We start from the raw sequence: 19,162 nt of genomic DNA on the forward strand, positions 1-19,162 counted from the left end.
ACACTAGAGACACCAAAATCGAAAGAGGAAACCGGAGAGGGGAGATCCGGTACATCCACGTGTACCCGGACGGGATCGAGTACGCCGGCGGACTGTAGCCCATGAACATCATGAAGACAGTGTTGAACAACAACCCGATGATCGACGCCACCTCTTCCGACGGCATCAGATACGCGAACATCATCCCCAAGTACACTTGCATGAGAACCAAGAGCGAGATCGCCAGCCAGAACACCACGCCGGTCACGAAATCCGTGAAACCCACCATGGGGTAAAACACGATCGTGAACAGGAAGCCGCTGCAAAAGCAGTACGGGATTTCTGCGAGGGTTGAGCCCACGAAGTACCACAGCGCGTTGTAGGTTTGCGAGGCACGCTCTCGATAGTACGAGGCACGCTCGGCGCAGGCAAGCGGCAAGACACTCTGGAAAGTCATCATCGCCTGGAAGAGCGCAGCCATGTACACCATTCCGACGCCCGAGTTCAGACCCGTGTAGGACGCATAGTCGGCGTCAACGAACACAAGGCCGAACACAAGAGCAAGGAATATCGCGAGAAACATCCGCGTGAGGCTGTAGCTGGGGGTACGCCAGTACATCTGGAACCAGCGGGTCACCACGAACTTCATCTGCGTTGCCGAGCTGGCCGCACGCTTTTCAGCAAAAATCATCTCTGGAAGATCTGGGGACGGAGTTGTCACGCCTTCCTTGGCGAGATTCTGGCTCAGTGTCCGACTGAGAGAACTGTTTTCGAAATAGTCCGCGAAATCCAAGTCGTCAGCAGCAGAGTTGCCCACGCCAGCGCCAATGCACTCGAGCATCCACGTGGCCGGATTGTATCCCAGCGGAAGCGGAGCTACGCCAGGGATGTTCTCAAAGTAGTCGATCAGGTTGCGGCAGTCCTGGCCCAGTTCACCGAAGAAAACGGTCTGACCCCCACGCTTCAGCAGCAAGAGACTGTCAAACAAGTAGAAGACCTCAGACGAAGGTTGGTGGATCGTGCAAATGATGGTGCGACCCGAATCGGCCACTTTGCGAACGCCGTCCATGATCAGCTTTGCCGAACGTGCATCCAGACCACTTGTCGGCTCGTCCAGGAACAGCACACTGGGTTGGGCCGCAAGCTCCACACCGATAGTCAGGCGCTTCATCTGCTCCACCGAGCTGCCACGGATGATCTGGTCGGCAATGTCTTCCAAGCCGAGGAGCTCAATGCACTCGTTCACCGAGTCGAACTTCTTCGCGTCCGGAATCGAGGCGTCCTGGCGAAGGAACGAGCTGAAAGTCAAAGCTTCGCGGATGGTAGCTGCTTCCGAGTGCACGTCCATCTGCTCACAGTATCCCGTGCAACGGCGAATGGCTAGGTCGTTCGCGTCGTAGCCGTTCAGGAGGATATTACCGGTGATCTTCCCGCCGGTCTTACGGCCAGCAATTACGTCCATGAGTGTCGTCTTGCCAGCACCCGAGGAGCCCATGAGTGCCGTGATGGACCCAGGCATCGCGAAGCCGTTGATCCCCTTGAGCAGTTCGAGAGAATCCTTCGGGTTGTTGGGATTAGGCACGAAGTAGTGCAGGTCTTCAAAGGCCATCGTAACTGGGACGAAGTTCTGCTCGTGGTCGCCGGTCGGTAGCTCGACCACGCAGTCACCAGTGTTCTTGGGCGTCTCGATCCTCGTGTAGGATTCGTCTTCGATGGGCTTTTCCGATACGTCCACGTTCTCCGGCGTCTCGTAGCGGAGGTATTCGAGTCCGAGATATGACAGGAACATGAACACCACGTAGATCGCAGCAGAGTAGATAATCCCGTACGTGACCCAAGACTTCTCCGTGTCGATGCCGAACAAGTCCAAGTAGTACTCTCCCATGGTCATCCCGTAGCTCGTGCAGTAGTCGACACCATCGTACACGCACACGTCCATGCCGCTCGAGCGATACTGGTTGATGGATAGCGCCTTCACGCTCCAACTCATAGGACTGATCCAGTGAGCCCAGATCAAGTAGTCCGGAATTTGGTCGGTGGTCACGATGAAGCCCGCAAAAATGACGAAGACGAGGATGGAGCACATGCCCAGGGGAGTGACGATGTTCGCGTTCGGGCCAACTGCGCTCAGGAAGAAGAACCACATTCCCATGGCCAAGTTCGTGAAGAAGAGCACAATCTCGAAAATGAAAAACAGCGAGAACTCTGACTCAAACCCGCACAGCCAGTAGACGAGAGCTCCGAAGATGATGGTCTCGGCGAGAATCAACGGGATTTGGCTTGCCGACTGGGCCAGCACGTACGACCCCGTGCGGAAGAAGTTGGCGGCCCGCTGCTTGTAGAAAATCTCGCGGTCTGCCATGTACGTTGCGATTTGGGACGACTGGCCCATGGACACGTACATGACGGAGGAGAAGACGACGCCCAAGACCACCGAGACTTGAGTCGGGTCGAAGTCGTAGAAAATGGTGCTGTACAGCAACCCCATGACTGTGATCATGAGAATTCTTCCCAGGATAAAGGGCTTGTTCCGGTACGTGATCATAAGCTGGCGTCGGAGCAGCGTCAAGGTGCTCTCGACGAAAGACTGGCTAAACGTGGGCGTCGGTCTCATGTTTTCTTCAGCGCATTGCAGTAGTTCTGGCTCGTGTGGAGCCTCCAAGGCGCGAAGCACTTCCAGGTGGATAGATGACCTACGGAAGGCCTCAGCAAACTCGCCAGCGCTGCGAGGCTGCTTGGTCGGGTGCTGAATCTGGTAGCGGTACTGCTCGGAAGTGCCCAAGTCGAGCAGATAGTCGGCGAGGTCGCGTCCAGGAGGGCACGAGAAGCCTAGGCTTCCGAAGTAGCTCTTCACTTGACTGCACGGGCCATGGTACATGAGCTGCCCCTCGTTCAGAATCATAACGTCGTCAAACAGTGAGAACACCTCCGGGGACGGCTGAAGCAGCGCAATGACCACCGTCTTGTGCAGCTTGTGCGCGATACTACGCTGCGTGTTGATGATGTCGTACGTCGCCGCACTGTCGAGGCCCGTGCTGATCTCATCCATGAGCGAGATGTACTTCTTGCCAAACTCCATCTCGCCGGTCGTGACACGCTTGCGCTCGCCGCCAGAGACTCCTCGGGTCATCGCGTCGCCGACGATCGTGTTCTGGCAGTTTTTAAGTCCCAGTTGCTGCAGGATGATGTCGGGGTAGTGCTTGAACACGGCACTAGTAGCTTCTAGCGCTTCCGCGTTTTCCTTGGCAGAACCACGCGAGAGCATGTTCACTTGATGCTCCGACAGCGTACTCCCCGAAAACTTGTGGGCGAACTCAAGTGTCTCCTTCACCGTCAGCATCGGGAAGTGCTTGTCGCGTTGGTTCACGTACGACACAAACTGTGGCAGCCGCTGGATGATCTCCTCGCGCTGTACGTTGTTGAACGTGACGCTGCCCTCCACCGTGATGTTTTTCTCGATTGGGAACCTCCCGCTCAGTATCTTCAGCAGAGACGACTTGCCAGAGCCAGGTTGACCCAGAAGCAGCGTGATCTTGCCCGGCGCGAAGACGCCGCTGATGTCCTTCAGGACCTCCTTGCGCACAATATGCTTCTTGGGGCCCACGAACGCTTTCTTTAAGGTGTTGGGGATGGTTGGCAGCTCGAACTTGGAGCCCGAGTCGTCGACCACGACAATGTCAGCGCTCACCGACAGGTTGCTGAAGCGCACGTCCATCTGAGGTACCGTGCGGCCCATGGCCTTCTCGATCGTCTCGGCGACATGTTCGTGCAAAACTTGAGGCCCCTCGGCCATCAAGGCGGCGCCCGACTCGTATCCGAGCTTCTTGCGAGTAGGTGGTAGTTCCGGTCGAGCAATCTCCATCTTGCTTGTCGAGTCTTGGCCGCTTGAGTGGAAATTCCGGAATGAGCTTCCTGCTTCGAGTTGGCGTGAGCGTCGAGTTGCAGGAGCGTTGGGCCGCCTTGAGCAAAATCAAAGCGAGGATTGTGCCAAACACGACGGCATGGTGGGGAAGTGAAAAGAGTAGAGCAATCGAGCAACTTGCGGATATCACGGCGTGGTAATACTCGTCCAGTCCTAGTATTAGATTGGCCGAGACGGCGACGATTACTATGAGCAGATCTGGAGTGCATCCGGCTGTGGCATGGCATCTACATCGAATAGATGATGGCAAGCTCAAACCATCTGACCATGGTACATGTACAGCACAGCACTCCTACCGTGTACATGCATGCCGAGTAGACGATGGAGTTTCAAAGTATTTGCGTTATCAACGTAAAGTGAAACATGAATTATAGTATTATCCGAAAGAAAAATTGACGGAGCCGTTCCGGTCGTTTATTTTGGCGGTGCAGATAGCCGTTTACACGCATTTCACCTTGGCCATTGCACTTGCCATCGGTTAACTACGCCCTGAATATCCAACATTTCTGGCATGTGGCGTCGGCGTAGTAATCTACCAGCGAATAAGGGGGGTACATGTATACGAGCCCAGCTTATCTTTGTTGAATATATCGTTGACCACTGGTACACCCGTAGTTTCGTCGGAGCAAGTCGCGTAGGCAATGATGTCGATGGAAACGAGTTGTCGCACGGCTGTAAATGCGCTCGTGCGTTAACGGATGCATGCCGCCATCATTCGCGATGGCAGCTTGCAGAATTATCACAAACACAACTGCAACTACCAGATAGGCTGGTTGTCGAATCTTCATTGTTGATCCCACGTGCCAGACTGTCGGACGCGAGAGGTTTGGAAGTGAGAGACCTGTTGTCGGAGTGACAAAACGTGCCCAGGTGCTAGATAGAAAACCAACAGTCAACGCAGCCTCAACCGTGTGCCATTCTCCTCCATGGCTACGTGTTTTCGCTTATCGGAACCATGCTGCCTTACAGCAGCAGCGAGCTTCCGTCACAGTGGATCGGTATACACCTGTGGTGACTCATCACTGATGAACGTCAGCTGGGATAAAGTATTATCTTTCGATTCCATGGACTTCGAAAGCAAAAGCCGGACATTATTTGCATCGTTCGTATGTCGGGGCTGGTGGATGTTGGTCTTGTCGAGTCTTGCCTGTTTGCTTCCACCAATACGAATAGCTATCTAGCAAGCGCTCTGGGCACCATCCATCGGCAAGAGCTGCATAACGTTAGCAGCAAGTCTTTGGGTAGCTTGGTAAGCTTGAAACCGGGGGTGTTGATGGTTAAATAACGGGATAGATATTGAGTTAGTGATAGCCGGCCGACCCGACGCCCTCCCAAGCCATGGTGGAGATGTCTTCGCCTAGGTCAGCACCTGCAGTATCATCGTAATGATTAATGCCCGAAGCGAATGTGGCTGAGCTTGCGCGACGCACGGGGGCTGTCTTTTTTCTTGATCGTTTAGCTTTTGTTGTCTTGGTACCTGCAGATGCTGTAAATTATCCATCACAGTAGTTAGAGGTAAGTAGATAACCTAGCACCAAAGCGAAAATCATCTTACCTCGTCGTGGTGCAGCTGCTGTCTTGCGCTTCTTGCTGCCGCGGGCGGCCTTACCACCGCGAGATGCAGATGTGGCAGGTTCCGAAGATTTCTTACGAACAGCGTCTCGCTTGCGCTTACGTGATTGTGTTTGTCTTGCTGCAAGACGGTCGGCATAGGATTTATGCGACCTGTGGATAACAATCAGCACCCGCGGTTAGCTGATGTTCGAAGCAAGGGGTAACGAAGGGTAACTTGTAGCGTGCCTTTGCCCTGCAAACATCTTGTTGTAGTTAATGCGGCAGCCGTAGTCACCCTGTAAATCCTCCATGCACACAAAGTGCTTAAACTCCTTCAAATCGGCTCGCACATTCACAGGACGTGGATTGTGCAAGGGCATCGCAACCTACAAAAAAACAGAATATTCACACCGTGCAGATACAAAGTTATACACGATAAAATGCGTGGTTCTCTGTCTTGATGGTGGCAAGACTCACCTCGTTGTCGGAGATTTCATCCACGAAGTCCGTCTCAGCGTCTGCAGCCTCATTGAACGGTGCGTAGTCGTCGTATTGCGACAGATCTGCGTATGGATTCTCGAGTTCACTGAGCACAATCACAACAATCAGTTTGCAGCAGCTCAACGCAGTTCGAATCAGGGTAGAATACCTCTCGTCGAAGTTGTAGCTGGACGTGCGAGCTGGTGATAGAACTGGACTGGAATATAAATCTACGAAGTGGTTGGCTAGAACTTCCTCTATCAAAAGCCAAAGCGAAAGCAGGAAAGTGTCAGGATGAGCTTCGTGAAGTACGCATGATTGCCTAACACAACTGGGAAAGTACCTGATTGCAGCGACGAATCGCAAAGGTCACATCGTGTGCTTCCAGGAGCATTGAAGTTCGTGCAGACTGGGCATTCTCGACTCTTTTCTGGAGCTTTTCTCGGTTTATCCATTTGCGTGCTCTCGCAACTTTCGCACTGAGTAGTTCCTGGAGCGTTAAACTTGGTGCACAACGAGCATCTCCACCTTTCATCTGAGGAGCTATTTGATGGTCGAGTGTCGCTCCTTCTGTTGGTCATGCAAGCTTCGCATTCCGTAAGCTCCGGAGGATTGAGGTTTGTGCAGATATGACACGCCCACTTCGAGCTTGTATCCCTCTCTGATGACCGCGTCGTATCCTTATAGCGCTTGCACATGCAACTTGAACACTCCAACGCAGTCTGGTCGTTCAGATTGGTGCATAGCTGACACACCCACTTATCCTCCCACGAATCCTCCTTCTGTCGTCTCAAATGCTTGGGCTTTTCCTCTTCATCATCCGTGTCACTCAAATCCAATCCCGCACACGCCAGCTTCTTCTCAATTGCCGGCTCATCAATCCGTACTTTGCTCGCCGGCATGAAGCCAGGATATCGTGCAGGCGACGAAACCACCACCACATCGCCGTCATCTGCATCAACTTCCTCACCCTCCTCTCGACTCTTGGTCTCATCTGTGGTACACTGATCCTCTGTTGTATCGTCCGTGACAGGGGCATCAAACACCGAGGCTCCCATCCCCAGCAAATTGAAACACGGCTCCTCCACGTCCATCGCCGTATCCTCCTCCTCTTCCTCCTCTTCCACCTCATCCAGTTTCTCCTGCTTCCCAGTCTCTACCCAGTGATCCACAGCATCAGCACTTCCCTCCACTGCATCTGCAGTTTTTAGTGCCGCCGTTACGGCTCTCAGGGTCCCAATAGAAGCCGTAACCTGTTTTGCATCGCCTGTCTCAGTCCTCGCGCTCTCTTGCTTGTTTTCTAGCTCTAGGGTCGCTTCTTGTCGGCGATTTCCGCGTCGTCTGTTCACTGTGAGCCTTGGCTCTTGTATCCATGTTGCAGCAGAACCTGAAGAACCCTGCGGCTTCACTGAAGAGCTGAAGAACACACCTACTGCGGGGCGATAGACGTGCTGCACGCTGGAGGCTGTTGTGGCGGTTGCTGGAGGTTCTGGAGGCTGAGGGTTTCGCAGCTGATGCAGAGGAGGCCGAGCATTGTCACAGGCGGCGCAGTGGTCGTCTGCGGCCGCGTTGAGCAGCGTGCAGAGCGGACAACTCCAGTCCGCGCCGGGCTCCTGCTGCCGAGTCCGCGCCATTTTCAAACCTGATGCAATTTTGGCCCGCGTAAAATGGATAAACAGGATTGGATGAAATGGTTAAAAACATTCTGTGACTGGATTGGATGAAAAACACTTCTCTGCGAAACTTCACTTACCTACTCACTGGAATACTACTCACTAGAAAACTTAATAATTATGCTTCAGCATAGGATGTAGTCATCTCTCATGCGTCTTGAAGCCATTCGTGCTGCAGTAGCTCCGCTGCAGTGGGGCGTGACTCTGGAGAGATGTCCAGCATACTCTGCACAAAGCTTTTGGCAGCGGGGGACACGGCGTCCCATTGCGGCTGATCGTACCACACCGCACCAAGACTGATGAGTTTGAACAGCTCCGTGTCGTTTCTCGCCTCGTCGAACGGCACCAAGCCGCTGAGCATCATGTAGGCGAGGATGCCCGTGCTCCAGATGTCGGACGGCGTGCCGTGCAGACGGCCAGTCACCAGCTCGGGGCTCAGATACTGCGGGGTGCCGCACAAGGTTTCGTGACGGCGGTTCGCCAGCTGCAGCTCCTCCGACAGGCCAAAGTCCGCTAGCTTGGCGACCAACGAGCCGTCCTCGTTCTGTGAGAGCAGGACGTTCTCCGCCTTGACGTCGCGGTGCACCTGACCCACGGAGTGGCAGTACTGCAACGCAGACAGCGTCTGCTTCAGGAGCTGCTTGGCTAGTTGTTCCAGGACGACCTTCTGCTCGTCAATCAGGTTGCGGATGCTGCCTCGCTCGCAGTAGTCCAGCACGAGCAGGTACTGGCCATCCTCGGTAAAGAAGCCGTGGTGCGAGATGATGTTCGGGTGTTTCAGACGGTTGAGCGCGCCCACCTCGGCGATCAGGACGTCGCACTCTTCCTGGGGTACCGCGTCGCCCTTGATGGTCTTGACAGCGAAGGTTTCCCCCGTCTCTCGGTGGGAGGCCTTGAACACCGTCGAGAACTTGCCCGAGCCGAGTTTCGGTCCAAGCTCGTACGTGTTCTTAAAGTCGGCCACGACCTCGGCGGTCCCCTGTTCGAGTTTAATTTCGTGCGGGTCCTCGAGCTCGTGCATGGCCCTGGAGGCTGCGACCGCGTGGTCGCTCATGGTGGCCACGAACCGGTGAATGAGGCTCTGTCCTTCTTCATGTGGGAAGGACCAGGACGTCAAGTTCTCGTCCACTTCGACGCACTTGTCGATCCCAGCGATGCGCATGACCTTCTCCAGGTCCTGGTCGCTCACGTGCGATCCGCGGACGGTGGCCCAGCTCCTGGCCGGCAGCACGCCCTTGGGCAGGCCCTGTCTCTCCAGGTCGCTCTGCGGCATCATGCGGATGACTTTGGCGCCGGGGCACAGCAGCTCCTCGACCTGCTGGGCTGGCAGGTCGCCCATGAGGCTCACGTACAGCGTGTGCGCGTTGGTGGGCTGCGTGGCCAGCGCCTGGCGGGCGTCGGTGCCCAGGAACACGAGGTCGCAGTCGGCCAGCACGTCTCGGTTGGTGTCGGACGTGGTGAAGCCCAGGCGGGTGAATACGCGGCGCCGCTCCTCGCGCGGGTCCGAGGCCAGCAGCGTGGACACGAGGCGCTGCTTCTTGTAGCTGAACTTGCGCTGCGGCGCCACGTTCTTGACCAGATCGCGCGCGACGCGCTCGGCCAAGCGTCCGGAGCCGATGAAGCCCACGCTCACGACGGGCATGGCAGCAGGTGGAAAGAAAAGCGCTGTGAGCTCGACGCGGCTAAAAGGCAAGTGGAACCTTCGATGCGAGTGCGGCAACCGCTCCGGCTATGCTCGTCGAGTATACCGCAGGATGAAAACGCTCAAGCTGGGACGCCAAGGGCAACACGATGGTATGTAGGCCTCGCTTGGCTAGACCTCGCGTCGAAGCGCCCAAGTACAGCGCAGTTGAGCGTCTTATCCGACGCATCTTACTCTTGCTTCTAGTTGAGCTTTATACGAACTCGGGCTCCATCAATTGGCATCGCCGCCAACGGTATTTGCATTGATGGCTCCGAGAGATTCAAACGTTGCCGTGCAAATCACAGTCGGTTCCCGAGCGTTTTAATTTCGCAGCGGCCGAACCAGACCGCTTGGAGCCTCGACGTGGCGTCTGCCGCTTCCAACCTTTGCACCGAAACTATCGGCAAAAAGACAAAAAGGCCTCGTAAGCAGGAAGCTGCAGGCAGCAGGCACGCCAGGCTGCCGGCGAGTCGCTCCTCAACCGCCTCGTGCACCGGGACGGTATGTTCCCGCTCGATTGGATGCCCAAGCTGGCCCGCACTTGATTAGACTGCGTGTTGCGAGCGTACGCGCTGCAGCTCGCCTGCAAGCGAGCGTGCACACGGACCATTCTGGCCGATTGTGTCCTCTGATTGGCCACAATCGGCACGCGTCATGGAGCACTGGCCATTGACCAGCGCCATTCATGCGGGCTGTCACATGCAGTCCGCGTCTCTAGCCGCGGCGCTTTTCGGCGGGCGGCAGCGCAAGGATCATACATGGGGTCTATTGCTTCCTCTAATGAAGATCTCCAACGCTAATGAATCTCCGCCGACTTCTTCTGCTTGGAATCTCTTCAGCTGTCTCTTCAGCTGCTTGACGACGCGCAAGTTCAACGAGCGGAGGCACTTTCGACTCCTCACGGCTCGGACGCCTCTTCCTTGGGCTTCATGGCCGGGAACAGGATCACCTCCTGCACAAAAGGAAAGCGTCAGCTGGTTCAATAAACACGGGAGCACTGCCAACTCAAGACGTACTCGGATGTGGGGTTTGCTCGCCAGCAGCATGACGAGGCGGTCCACGCCGATGCCGAACCCGCCCGTGGGCGGCAGGCCGTACTCGAGCGCCGTGCAAAAGTCCTCGTCCTTGCTGTGTGCCTCGCTGTCGCCGCGCTGCTGGTCCTGCTGCTGCGCCGTGAACCGCTGGCGCTGGTCGAACGGGTCGTTCAGCTCCGTGTACGCGTTGCACAGCTCTTTGCCCGCCACGAACAGCTCGAAGCGCTCCGTCACGCCCTCCTGTGTGCGGTGCGCCTTCGCCAACGGACTCATGCTCGTCGGGTGGTTGTACAGGAACGTCGGGTGCACGCACTTGGGCTCGACAAAGTGGCCGATGAGCTTGTCCACCAGACGTGTACACGTGTGCGGCTTGGCGCACTCCACGTTGTGGCGCTCGCACAGCTCCAATAGTGCCGGGATCGACTCTGCGCAAAAAGGTCACAACAGTGAGTACGACAAGCTGCACACACATGTTCTCACATCCTCGTCATACCTGGTGAATTGACGTCCGGGAGCTTTTCGCCCAGACACTCCTCCAGAGTCTCGAAGATCGGGAGCCGCTTGAAGGGAGGCGTAAAGTCGATCTCCACCATGGTGGGCTCTTCTTCAGCAGTCTCACTGTCCGCCTCTTCCATCGGGTACTGCACCTTGTACGAGCCGGTCACGTCCTTGGCGAGACCCGAAATCAACTCTTCTGCCGTGTCCATGAGCGTGTTGTAGTCCGCGTAGGCTTGGTAGAACTCGCATATCGTGAACTCCGGGTTGTGCGTGGCGTCGATACCTTCGTTGCGGAAGACCTTGCCGATCTCAAACACGCGGTCGAAGCCCCCAATAACCAACTGCTTCAGGAAGAGCTCAGGCGCAATGCGGAGGTACAGATCTTTTCCGAGAGCCCGCGAGTTGGTCACAAACGGCTGCGCTGCTGCACCGCCCGCTGCCGAGGACAGCATCGGCGTCTCCACCTCCATGAAATGGCGGTCTTCAAGATACCTGCGAATTCCACGCACCACCTTCGCACGTGCCTCGAAAATCGGGCGTACTCCTGGGTTCGTCAGCAGGTCCAAGTACTTCTTCCGGAAGCGGATTTCCTGTCAGCACCACCAGTCAATCTCGACCTCCTACCCACCAAGCTTCCCATGCCATCGCACTCACCGGTTCCTTAATGCCGTACTTGCTGTTCGGGAAGGGCTGGATGCACGGCGCCAGCACTTCCAACTGCCTCGGGATGATGCTCAGCTCTCCCTTGCCCGATTTTCCTGGGAAGCCCTTGACGCCAATGATATCACCACGACGAAGACTTTCATGCAGCGTCCTGAACTCCTTCTTAGCAGCATCGTTATCCCCCGTGGCAGCTTCGTCTCCTCTGCCGTCAAAGTGCTTCACCTCGGACAAAACTTGCACCGTGCGGCCGTCGCTCTGCAGATCCAGGAACACGAGGTTCTTGCTGGCATGACGGATCGCCACCACGCGTCCTACAACACAAATTAAGATTCGTTCTATATTTTCCATTGCAATTAAAGCAAATATCGCCACGAACCTGCCAATGCCACGGCCTCGTCGGTGCATCGAGCTTTGGGTTCCAGCGCCTCGAACTTCTGTTGGTATTCCAATAGCGACATGGTCACGGGGAAGAAATGTGGGTACTGCTGGAACTTGGGCACGTCCTGGAAGCGCTCCATGGCCTCCAGCATTGGCGTGGGCGGCGCCGTCGTTGACAGCAGCCTCCGTGCCGAGACGCCATGGCGCAGCCACACATTGCGCAGCATCATCGCGATTGATTAGTGTTTCGTATTGGATACCGGTATGCCAGGAAGCAGTGCTATGTGTTTCGATAGTGGCAATATATGTTGGATGGCACAAAGCTGGCATGATACGATAAACGGCAACTTCAACTTGTAGCCAAGCTATTTCCGCTGGCGTGAAACCTCTTCACCACTTGTTTGTGCACGGTGCAGTCCGTCCAGGCGGCCGATGCCGGCTCCTTTGACGTCCGAGATGTCTCGGCGGAGTTTGCGGGAGCGAGGCTACCCTGCAACAGGGTTCCTGTCGTGGTGTAGGCTGTTCCGTGGGATCCCGAGCCATTATCCGCTGCGGACGCGCGTGCGTATGAAGCTCAAGTTCTCCAAGTTTGGGACGATATGGGAGATCTTCCAGACGATGTTCGCGCTCTTCGTATCCGCCACGTACGTGATCCAGACCTATAACCCAAACTCGCAGGTCCCCGCGTTCGACATGGTGGCAATGCTCGTTTTCGCCGCCGACTACTTCCTCAATCTTTACTGCTGCGAGAACCGGTGGCAGTTCATGATCAGCGTCAACGGACTCATGGATGCGCTCACGATTTTCCCAACGCTAGTGGACCAGGTTGGCAATGGGCACAGCAAGTCTCTGCCGTTCATTCGCTTCGTGCGAGTGATGCGGATGCTTCGCCTCATTCGAGTTGTTCGCGTGGCCGGATCACAGACCGTCTCCGCTGTGCAGAAGCAAGTCTACACGATCATCCTGCTCACTGCGTGCCTCATCTTCGTCGCGGCTGGCATCTTTCACGCGGTGGAGTCAAACGAAGACGCACAGCCAGATCTCACGTTTGGCGGGGCTCTCTACTTCATTGTAGTCACCATCGCCACCGTGGGTTACGGCGACATTGTCCCTGTGACGTCCGCAGGCCGAGCAGTAGCGCTGGGTGTCATCGTTGTGTCCTTCACCGTGATCCCTACCGAGATCTCACGCCTCACGCATCTCATGGCATTGCAATCGCACTTTCGCACAACGTATCACCCGTCAGTGGGCAAGCCACATATCCTCGTTGTGGGTCATGTCATGGAGCCTCGCTGTCTGCTGAATTTCTTCCGCGAGTTTTACCACCCAGACCGCGCCATGGGCTCCATGTCCTCTTTTGCTGGTCCTCCCGGTACCCACCACGAGATAGACCCGTCCGTGGTTGAGCTGCCTTGTGTGATAGTGGGGCCTAAGGAGCCTACCGAGCAGATCATTAATCTGCTGGACCACCCAGTGCTGCAGAACCGCGTCACTTACATCAAGGGCTCCGTGATGAGTGAAGAGGATATGTGTCGAGTTGGCGCCGACGCTGCACGGGCGTGCTTCGTGCTTGCCTCCAAAGCTGCAGCGAACACCAAGCAGACAGATGCCGAGACCGTCATGCGCTTACTGGCCATCCGCAACTACAATCCGGATCTCCCGGTGTACACGCAGATCGTGAGTCCTGTCTTCCTGGGCTACATCAATGGCGTCGACGCTGACCAAATGCTGTGCCTGGACCAAATCAAGATCAGTCTGCTTGCCAAAAGCTGCCTGTGTCCGGGGCTTGTCACTCTCATAAGCAATCTGTTCCGTTCATCAACTCTTGTAAACCCCGAGAGCCTTACCAGTTGGGAACAGGAGTACGCCGAGGGGATGGCGCTCGAGGTATATGCTACCACGTTGCCGTCGGTGTTTCATGGACTCACCTTCAGCCAGGCTTGCGAACTCCTCTACAACATCTCGTACGGCGAGGTCATAATGCTTGCAGTCTACGAACAGCCCGTTGTACCATCCTTAAAGCCGTCAAAAACGAATGCATCCGCCAAGACGATGCCTCAACTTCGACGGTGCTCGTGGACACACCAAGTGGACCATCCAGCGCAGATGCTGAGCAACCCGGGCAGCTCTGTCACTATGCGTTCAGGTCAGCTAGTGTACGTGATGAGCGAAAGCAAGAAGATCACACTTACATCGTCCATCGCCAACGAGTTGAAATCCTGGCTGGCGAAAGGGAATGTCCTACCACCACGAGGAGCAGGGCCCAGCTCAATGCCAAAGCGGTCTGTGGCACCCCCACCAAAGCCAATTTCTCCACGATTGGCAGCGTATCAATCGTTTGCAGAATCAGCTGAAGCCAGGGTGGCTGAAGAAATGGTCATCGAAGAATCGAAAGACCCGACAACTGGCGAGAGCATCCGCAACCACATTATCGTTGTGTCAGATCTCGAGTTAACCTCTACGATGGCGTTTGCGCAGATGCTGCGCCTAGAACGTCACGTGCCCGGCAGTAGGGACTACCGTCCGATCATTTTCCTGTCCTGGTCTTCAGCCAAGACTGTGGCTGCGACTTGCCGCAAGCTACGCGAGTTTGACGACATTTTTGTCATGCTGGCCACGGGTGACTCGAAGCGCGAGCTACTGCGTGCAAATATCCTCGAAGCCAGCCGCTGCGTTGTACTCGCTGATAAAGCCAACATCCAGGAGATTGACGGCGAGGCTGTTGATTCTGCGACGATTTTTCATTACCTGGCTGTGCTATCAATCCAGGCAGAGTATGGCATGGACACGACGTCTGGCTTGATGCCGATGGTCGAGTTGAATATGCCTCGAACAATGCAGATCCTCGACTCCACGCTGAAAAAGCGAACACTGACTTCGTTCCAGCACCGCCAAGTACTTGACTCCCTGATCAACACTGCCCTGACTTCCTCAGCAGCGGTGACACCGACAGACTTTCCTCAAAAGCTTCCTGAGCCGCGTGTATCTGACGACATAAGCGATCTCAAACGCAGGCTTGGGAAGGCGAATGTCGTCAAGAACATCTATCTGCGTGGAGCTGACAACATCATCACCCTCGACCAGCAAGTCAAGTTGAGCAAGCGGATCAACACCAAGCGCACACTCATCCGACGCGAACTTGAATCCACTCGACGGCACTATTTTGACGTGCGCAGATCAGCGCTGCTGCCATTTTTTGCGGCAGGATACGGGTTTGCCGACGACATATTCGACAACATGCTGTGTCAGAGCTTCTTCACGCCTGGGCTGATCCGCTTGATCTACGAGCTCCTCTTTTCCGAGAATGGCCGCCCTGCTGCTCTTTCCGGAGGCGACACAGTCTTTTCTTCGTGTACCGCAAGCTCTCTAGTGCAAATTCCAGTGCCGACGCGATTCGTCCAGAGAACGTTTGGCGAACTCTTTCTCCACCTTTCCACCAAGGAGATCGTGTCAATTGGGCTGTACCGCGGCACAGACACTCCGTTTCAATTGCCTTACGTCGCAACGGGGCCTGATAGCGACACAATTCTAGTCGAAGATGATCTGGTATTCGTCCTTGCACATCCAGATGCACTGAGGAATATCAATACAAACCGATCGCGACATCAAGAGAAAGCTGCCCCGTTTCCGACTGCGTCAAGCCACGACCACGTTCAATTCAACGAGAAAGAAGACACCACTACGCCGTCGGCAGCCGATGAGCATTTTCCACCGTTGTCAATTAACACGAAGGGACCCGTGCTCCATCGAGGGAACTTCAACTAGCGATGGCTCTACTTTCGACACGAACCTTCATGACTCACCCAGCCAAACATTGCGCTGCTAAAACCTGAACAGCTTCTTCAAAATGACCTCGTTGTTCGTGATGGTGGTTCCACCCAGGATAAGCTGGCACTTGGTGTTCTCACTCAACGCATCGTGCACCTCTTGAATCTATAATGGCAACCCAAAACAAGTCAGTGCTGGCTAGAAACGTGGTTAAGATGCCGACGTTGTACCTCTTCGAAGGTGATTCCGCCCACCACAAACACGACAAGAATGTTAGACTCGCCCAGCAGCCGACTACCGTTAGTACCGCGTTGGCCACCACCACTGCCACCAAAGCCAAACTTGCTGAAGCCACTCTTGAGAAGATCAATGCCTGCGCGTGTCAACTGCTCCGACGCATCTACGACCTACACACGATCCATTGTTAGTTCAGAACACTAATCCAGCATAGCCCAAGTCGCACGCAGCGTACATGCTCAAGCTGCGGGATCGGCGCTCCCGACGGGTTTATAATAGAGTTGCAAAGCTCAGCAACGAGCGAGCGCGACGAATCTTCTGTCGTTGAGGTGGCTTCTTCGTCGCTGATCTTTGCAAACTGCAGCGCACAATCCTACATCATAGAGTATAATATCAGTAAATACTACCACTGCAAACACACTGCTGTGTTCTTGTTTACCTTCAGAGGAGTCATCAGGCTCTCGACATAAGTGTCAATGATGGATTTCGCCTCCGGCATTTGAAAGTCGCCATTGTTGCTGTTGGAGTCGGCCCCCTTCGCCGTCGTTGGGGAGTTGCCACCGTCATTCCAATCCCAATCGTCACCTTCAGCAACAGACTGTCCCGCCGCAGCCTTCTCAGTATGCGCCCCATTGGCACCGACGTAAGGAAGAAGCTGGCCGAACAACTCTGGAAGCGCCTCCTTCACTGAAAGTGGGTTTGATTTTGTGGCCTATACATTGCGGTAGCACACACACTGTTAGAAATCTTTGGCCACTCAATTCGTACAGCACATCATTTTACCTGAAGAGCACTGTCAGCCAGAGCTTTTTGGACCATTTGAATAGTAAACTCTTCCAGCGGTGATCCAGAGGAGAGTGAAAACGCTTGGACTAGTAGCGTTAGCAGCTCGTGAAGAGAAAGCATTTCCTCGTTCGATATTGCAGCGCCAGATTGCGCTGCAGACAGCTGCCGCTGAACGGCATCAGCCAGTTCGGGGATAATCCACTCGCCGCCGCCTTGCTTCCGAAGTTTAAGTTGGCGCATTGCACGCTCACGGCATGTATCCCATCGAAGTTGCAACTGGTCCATCCGCTCCAGAGTTTCCAAGACGATCACTCCGAGCTCAACCAACGAGCTATACTCGAGATTAGTAGGCTCACCGGCCTCCAAAATCTTGCTGATTCGGCGCAAAACGACATCACGACCACGTGTCTTCTCTCCAGGTCTACGCGTAGCAGGCGTTTTCTGAATTTTACCTTCATGAAGCAAAGCCTGCTCCACAGCTTGAAGGCGCTTGTCTAGATCGCGCAAGGCGAGTTTTGCAGGTCGGAAGGCTAGAGACCGAAACACATTCGAGCCGCTGGGAATTGCCGGATGACACAAACTGGCACCACCTTTCCATTGGATCTGAGAAACAAATTCCGAGGGGCGATAGTCGGACGCGTCAAGAGTTGCAGCAAGCGGTGTCGATAGCGTCAACGGCGTCGGATCACATCCGTGAAGCGGAAAGATGTCCGTCACGTTCAGTTTTGCTCGCTTCTACGACCACGCACATCACACTATTAGTGCAAAACCTTTAGTCATAGCGATCTGCACGTAGTTCACTTACCGTAGCACTATCTTCGGCTGTATTCTGCCCTGTAGCGGCAGCTGTGGGCGTCTGTGGCAAGAGTGCAAGAATACGATCGAGAAGAGAGCTTCCAAAAGAGCACGGCGAGACTAGATCACACGTCCTGCCATGCACAAGAACACACGCATTAGTCAAGTAAATTTGCAACCAAGTAGCCAAGCCGAACCGTACGTACCGGTCAATGATAACCACAGAGGCAGCCTGTTGACCCTGGAGTGGTTGAGGGCCTGCATCGTCTTGCAGCTCGTTCAAGATCCGCAACAGCGTGTGCCCAATCTTCAGCGAGGTCGCACCCAGTGCGAAAATGCGTTCTTTGACATCCAGCCGAGCGCCGACCATCATTTCCGCGAGTGTGTACGCCAGTAGCCTCATGGACCTCCTGAAAGCGCTCGGGATATGCTCAGGCAGCACGTCCTTGACATGCGTGTACTTCTTCACTCCATCCACTGCATTGAACCCCGCCGCTGCACGCCCCGTAGGAGACGCAGGCGACGTCATATTCACCTCCTCCACCTGATGCAGCAGCAACGGGAACGCCGCCGCGCACGTGGGATGGGACAGCACAAACACCGACGGTTCGGGACTGAACGTCCTCGTGGACAGCAGCGGCACCACATTCAGCGGCAAATGGACGACCTGCACTCCGTTCTGCACCTGCTCAATTGCTTCCTTCTCTGCGTCTTCCCAGCCCCACTCTTCCTGTTGCTCACTCAATTCTGGTCCGTTTAGCGTCGGAAAAGTCGCGTTCTTGTTCAATTCCGCTGCAAACTCCTCAAACTTCATGGCTTTGACCGCTCTGGCACCTGTAGCAACTGCTGCAGCATCGCCCCCCAATTGGCTGAAGTCGTAACACTCGTGCGCTCGCTCCGACAGGCTGCTGCAGACGGTGAGGCGCTGCACGACGCCCAGCGCCAGCAGCTGCTCGAGCTGCGCCTCGTAGTCCCACAAGAAACCCGAGAGCAGCAGCACCACGTGACCAACACTCTCGTCTCCAGTGTGTGACGCCAGCAGCCTCCGCAGCGCCTCGGGCGTCGCGCAGGACACTAAATCCTCAGCTGAGATCAAATTTTGCACGTTCAAGTCGCGCAGCAGCAGCGGAATGGCCCCGGACCAGCGCAGACTCTCGACGCACCCAGTCTCGGCGGCCACCACGGCGCCCTGCAGCTGCTCCGCGGCCTGCAACACGCCGCCCAGCACCTCCTCCGCCACGTTCACCACCATCTTGAGCCCTGGAACCAGATTTACTTATCGAGCACAAAATCTAGTATTTGCGCTACCCAATATACATATGTGTACCACATAAATTGACTCGGCGTATTTTTGTGACGACTATTTTCAATCGAGCGTGAGGTGGAGAGCAATTCTGGCGCTACAGGACGAACTAGTGAGCCATGAGGAAGGAGCAGCGCGTCATTTTGGGTTTCGGCGCCACGCTGGTGGGTGTGGCAGGTGCGTTCTGTGAATTGTACGGTTGATCCGCCTCAAATTGGCCTAAAATTGCTGCATTTAGGCACGTTGGGCATCTACTTGCCTCGATACAGCACCATGGCGCAGCAGGGTCGCGAACGCACGTCCAGACGCCGCGAGGCCGTGGAGAAGGGGGAGGAGGCGCCCACGCCCGAGAAACCTTCGTCTTCTATGTGGAAGAACGTGGACAAGGCGCGGCGCGGGGAGTAGACA

The 19,162-nt window shown here is 55.4% G+C and overlaps 6 protein-coding genes across 6 annotated transcripts; 2 read left to right on the plus strand and 4 right to left on the minus strand.

Annotated features, from left to right (window-relative positions):
- Positions 1 to 5,202: 5,202 nt before the first annotated feature.
- Positions 5,203 to 7,569, minus strand: KRP23_11622 (Ubiquitin thioesterase zranb1-B; the record flags this gene model as incomplete). Its single annotated transcript, XM_067882186.1, has 6 exons — positions 5,203 to 5,387; positions 5,457 to 5,626; positions 5,702 to 5,841; positions 5,933 to 6,041; positions 6,105 to 6,192; positions 6,279 to 7,569. The coding sequence occupies 6 exons, from the start codon at positions 7,567 to 7,569 to the stop codon at positions 5,203 to 5,205; spliced, it is 1,983 nt and encodes a 660-aa protein (XP_067740459.1).
- Positions 7,570 to 7,756: 187 nt separating this feature from the next.
- KRP23_11623 (Serine/threonine-protein kinase DCLK3) lies at positions 7,757 to 9,250 on the minus strand (the record flags this gene model as incomplete). Its single annotated transcript, XM_067882187.1, has 1 exon — positions 7,757 to 9,250. One exon carries the CDS (start codon positions 9,248 to 9,250, stop codon positions 7,757 to 7,759), a length of 1,494 nt encoding a protein of 497 aa, XP_067740460.1.
- Positions 9,251 to 10,190: 940 nt separating this feature from the next.
- KRP23_11624 (Lysine--tRNA ligase, cytoplasmic) lies at positions 10,191 to 12,095 on the minus strand (the record flags this gene model as incomplete). Its single annotated transcript, XM_067882189.1, has 5 exons — positions 10,191 to 10,244; positions 10,309 to 10,751; positions 10,820 to 11,414; positions 11,479 to 11,798; positions 11,864 to 12,095. 5 exons carry the CDS (start codon positions 12,093 to 12,095, stop codon positions 10,191 to 10,193), a joined length of 1,644 nt encoding a protein of 547 aa, XP_067740461.1.
- A 202-nt stretch (positions 12,096 to 12,297) lies between these two features.
- KRP23_11625 (Calcium-activated potassium channel subunit alpha-1) lies at positions 12,298 to 15,630 on the plus strand (the record flags this gene model as incomplete). The annotated part of the gene is made up of 1 exon (XM_067882190.1): positions 12,298 to 15,630. One exon carries the CDS (start codon positions 12,298 to 12,300, stop codon positions 15,628 to 15,630), a length of 3,333 nt encoding a protein of 1,110 aa, XP_067740462.1.
- Positions 15,631 to 15,687: 57 nt separating this feature from the next.
- KRP23_11626 (Sec1 family domain-containing protein MIP3) lies at positions 15,688 to 18,703 on the minus strand (the record flags this gene model as incomplete). Its single annotated transcript, XM_067882191.1, has 7 exons — positions 15,688 to 15,798; positions 15,864 to 16,040; positions 16,106 to 16,243; positions 16,310 to 16,582; positions 16,654 to 17,391; positions 17,462 to 17,585; positions 17,658 to 18,703. The coding sequence occupies 7 exons, from the start codon at positions 18,701 to 18,703 to the stop codon at positions 15,688 to 15,690; spliced, it is 2,607 nt and encodes an 868-aa protein (XP_067740463.1).
- Positions 18,704 to 18,873: 170 nt separating this feature from the next.
- On the plus strand, positions 18,874 to 19,159 carry KRP23_11627 (uncharacterized protein; the record flags this gene model as incomplete). The annotated part of the gene is made up of 2 exons (XM_067882192.1): positions 18,874 to 18,931; positions 18,993 to 19,159. 2 exons carry the CDS (start codon positions 18,874 to 18,876, stop codon positions 19,157 to 19,159), a joined length of 225 nt encoding a protein of 74 aa, XP_067740464.1.
- Between the last annotated feature and the right edge of the window lie 3 nt (positions 19,160 to 19,162).

This window comes from Phytophthora ramorum (genome assembly GCF_020800215.1).
Source record: "Phytophthora ramorum isolate Pr-102 chromosome Unknown Phyram_PR-102_s0012, whole genome shotgun sequence".
Taxonomy (NCBI): Eukaryota; Oomycota; class Peronosporomycetes; order Peronosporales; family Peronosporaceae; genus Phytophthora; species Phytophthora ramorum.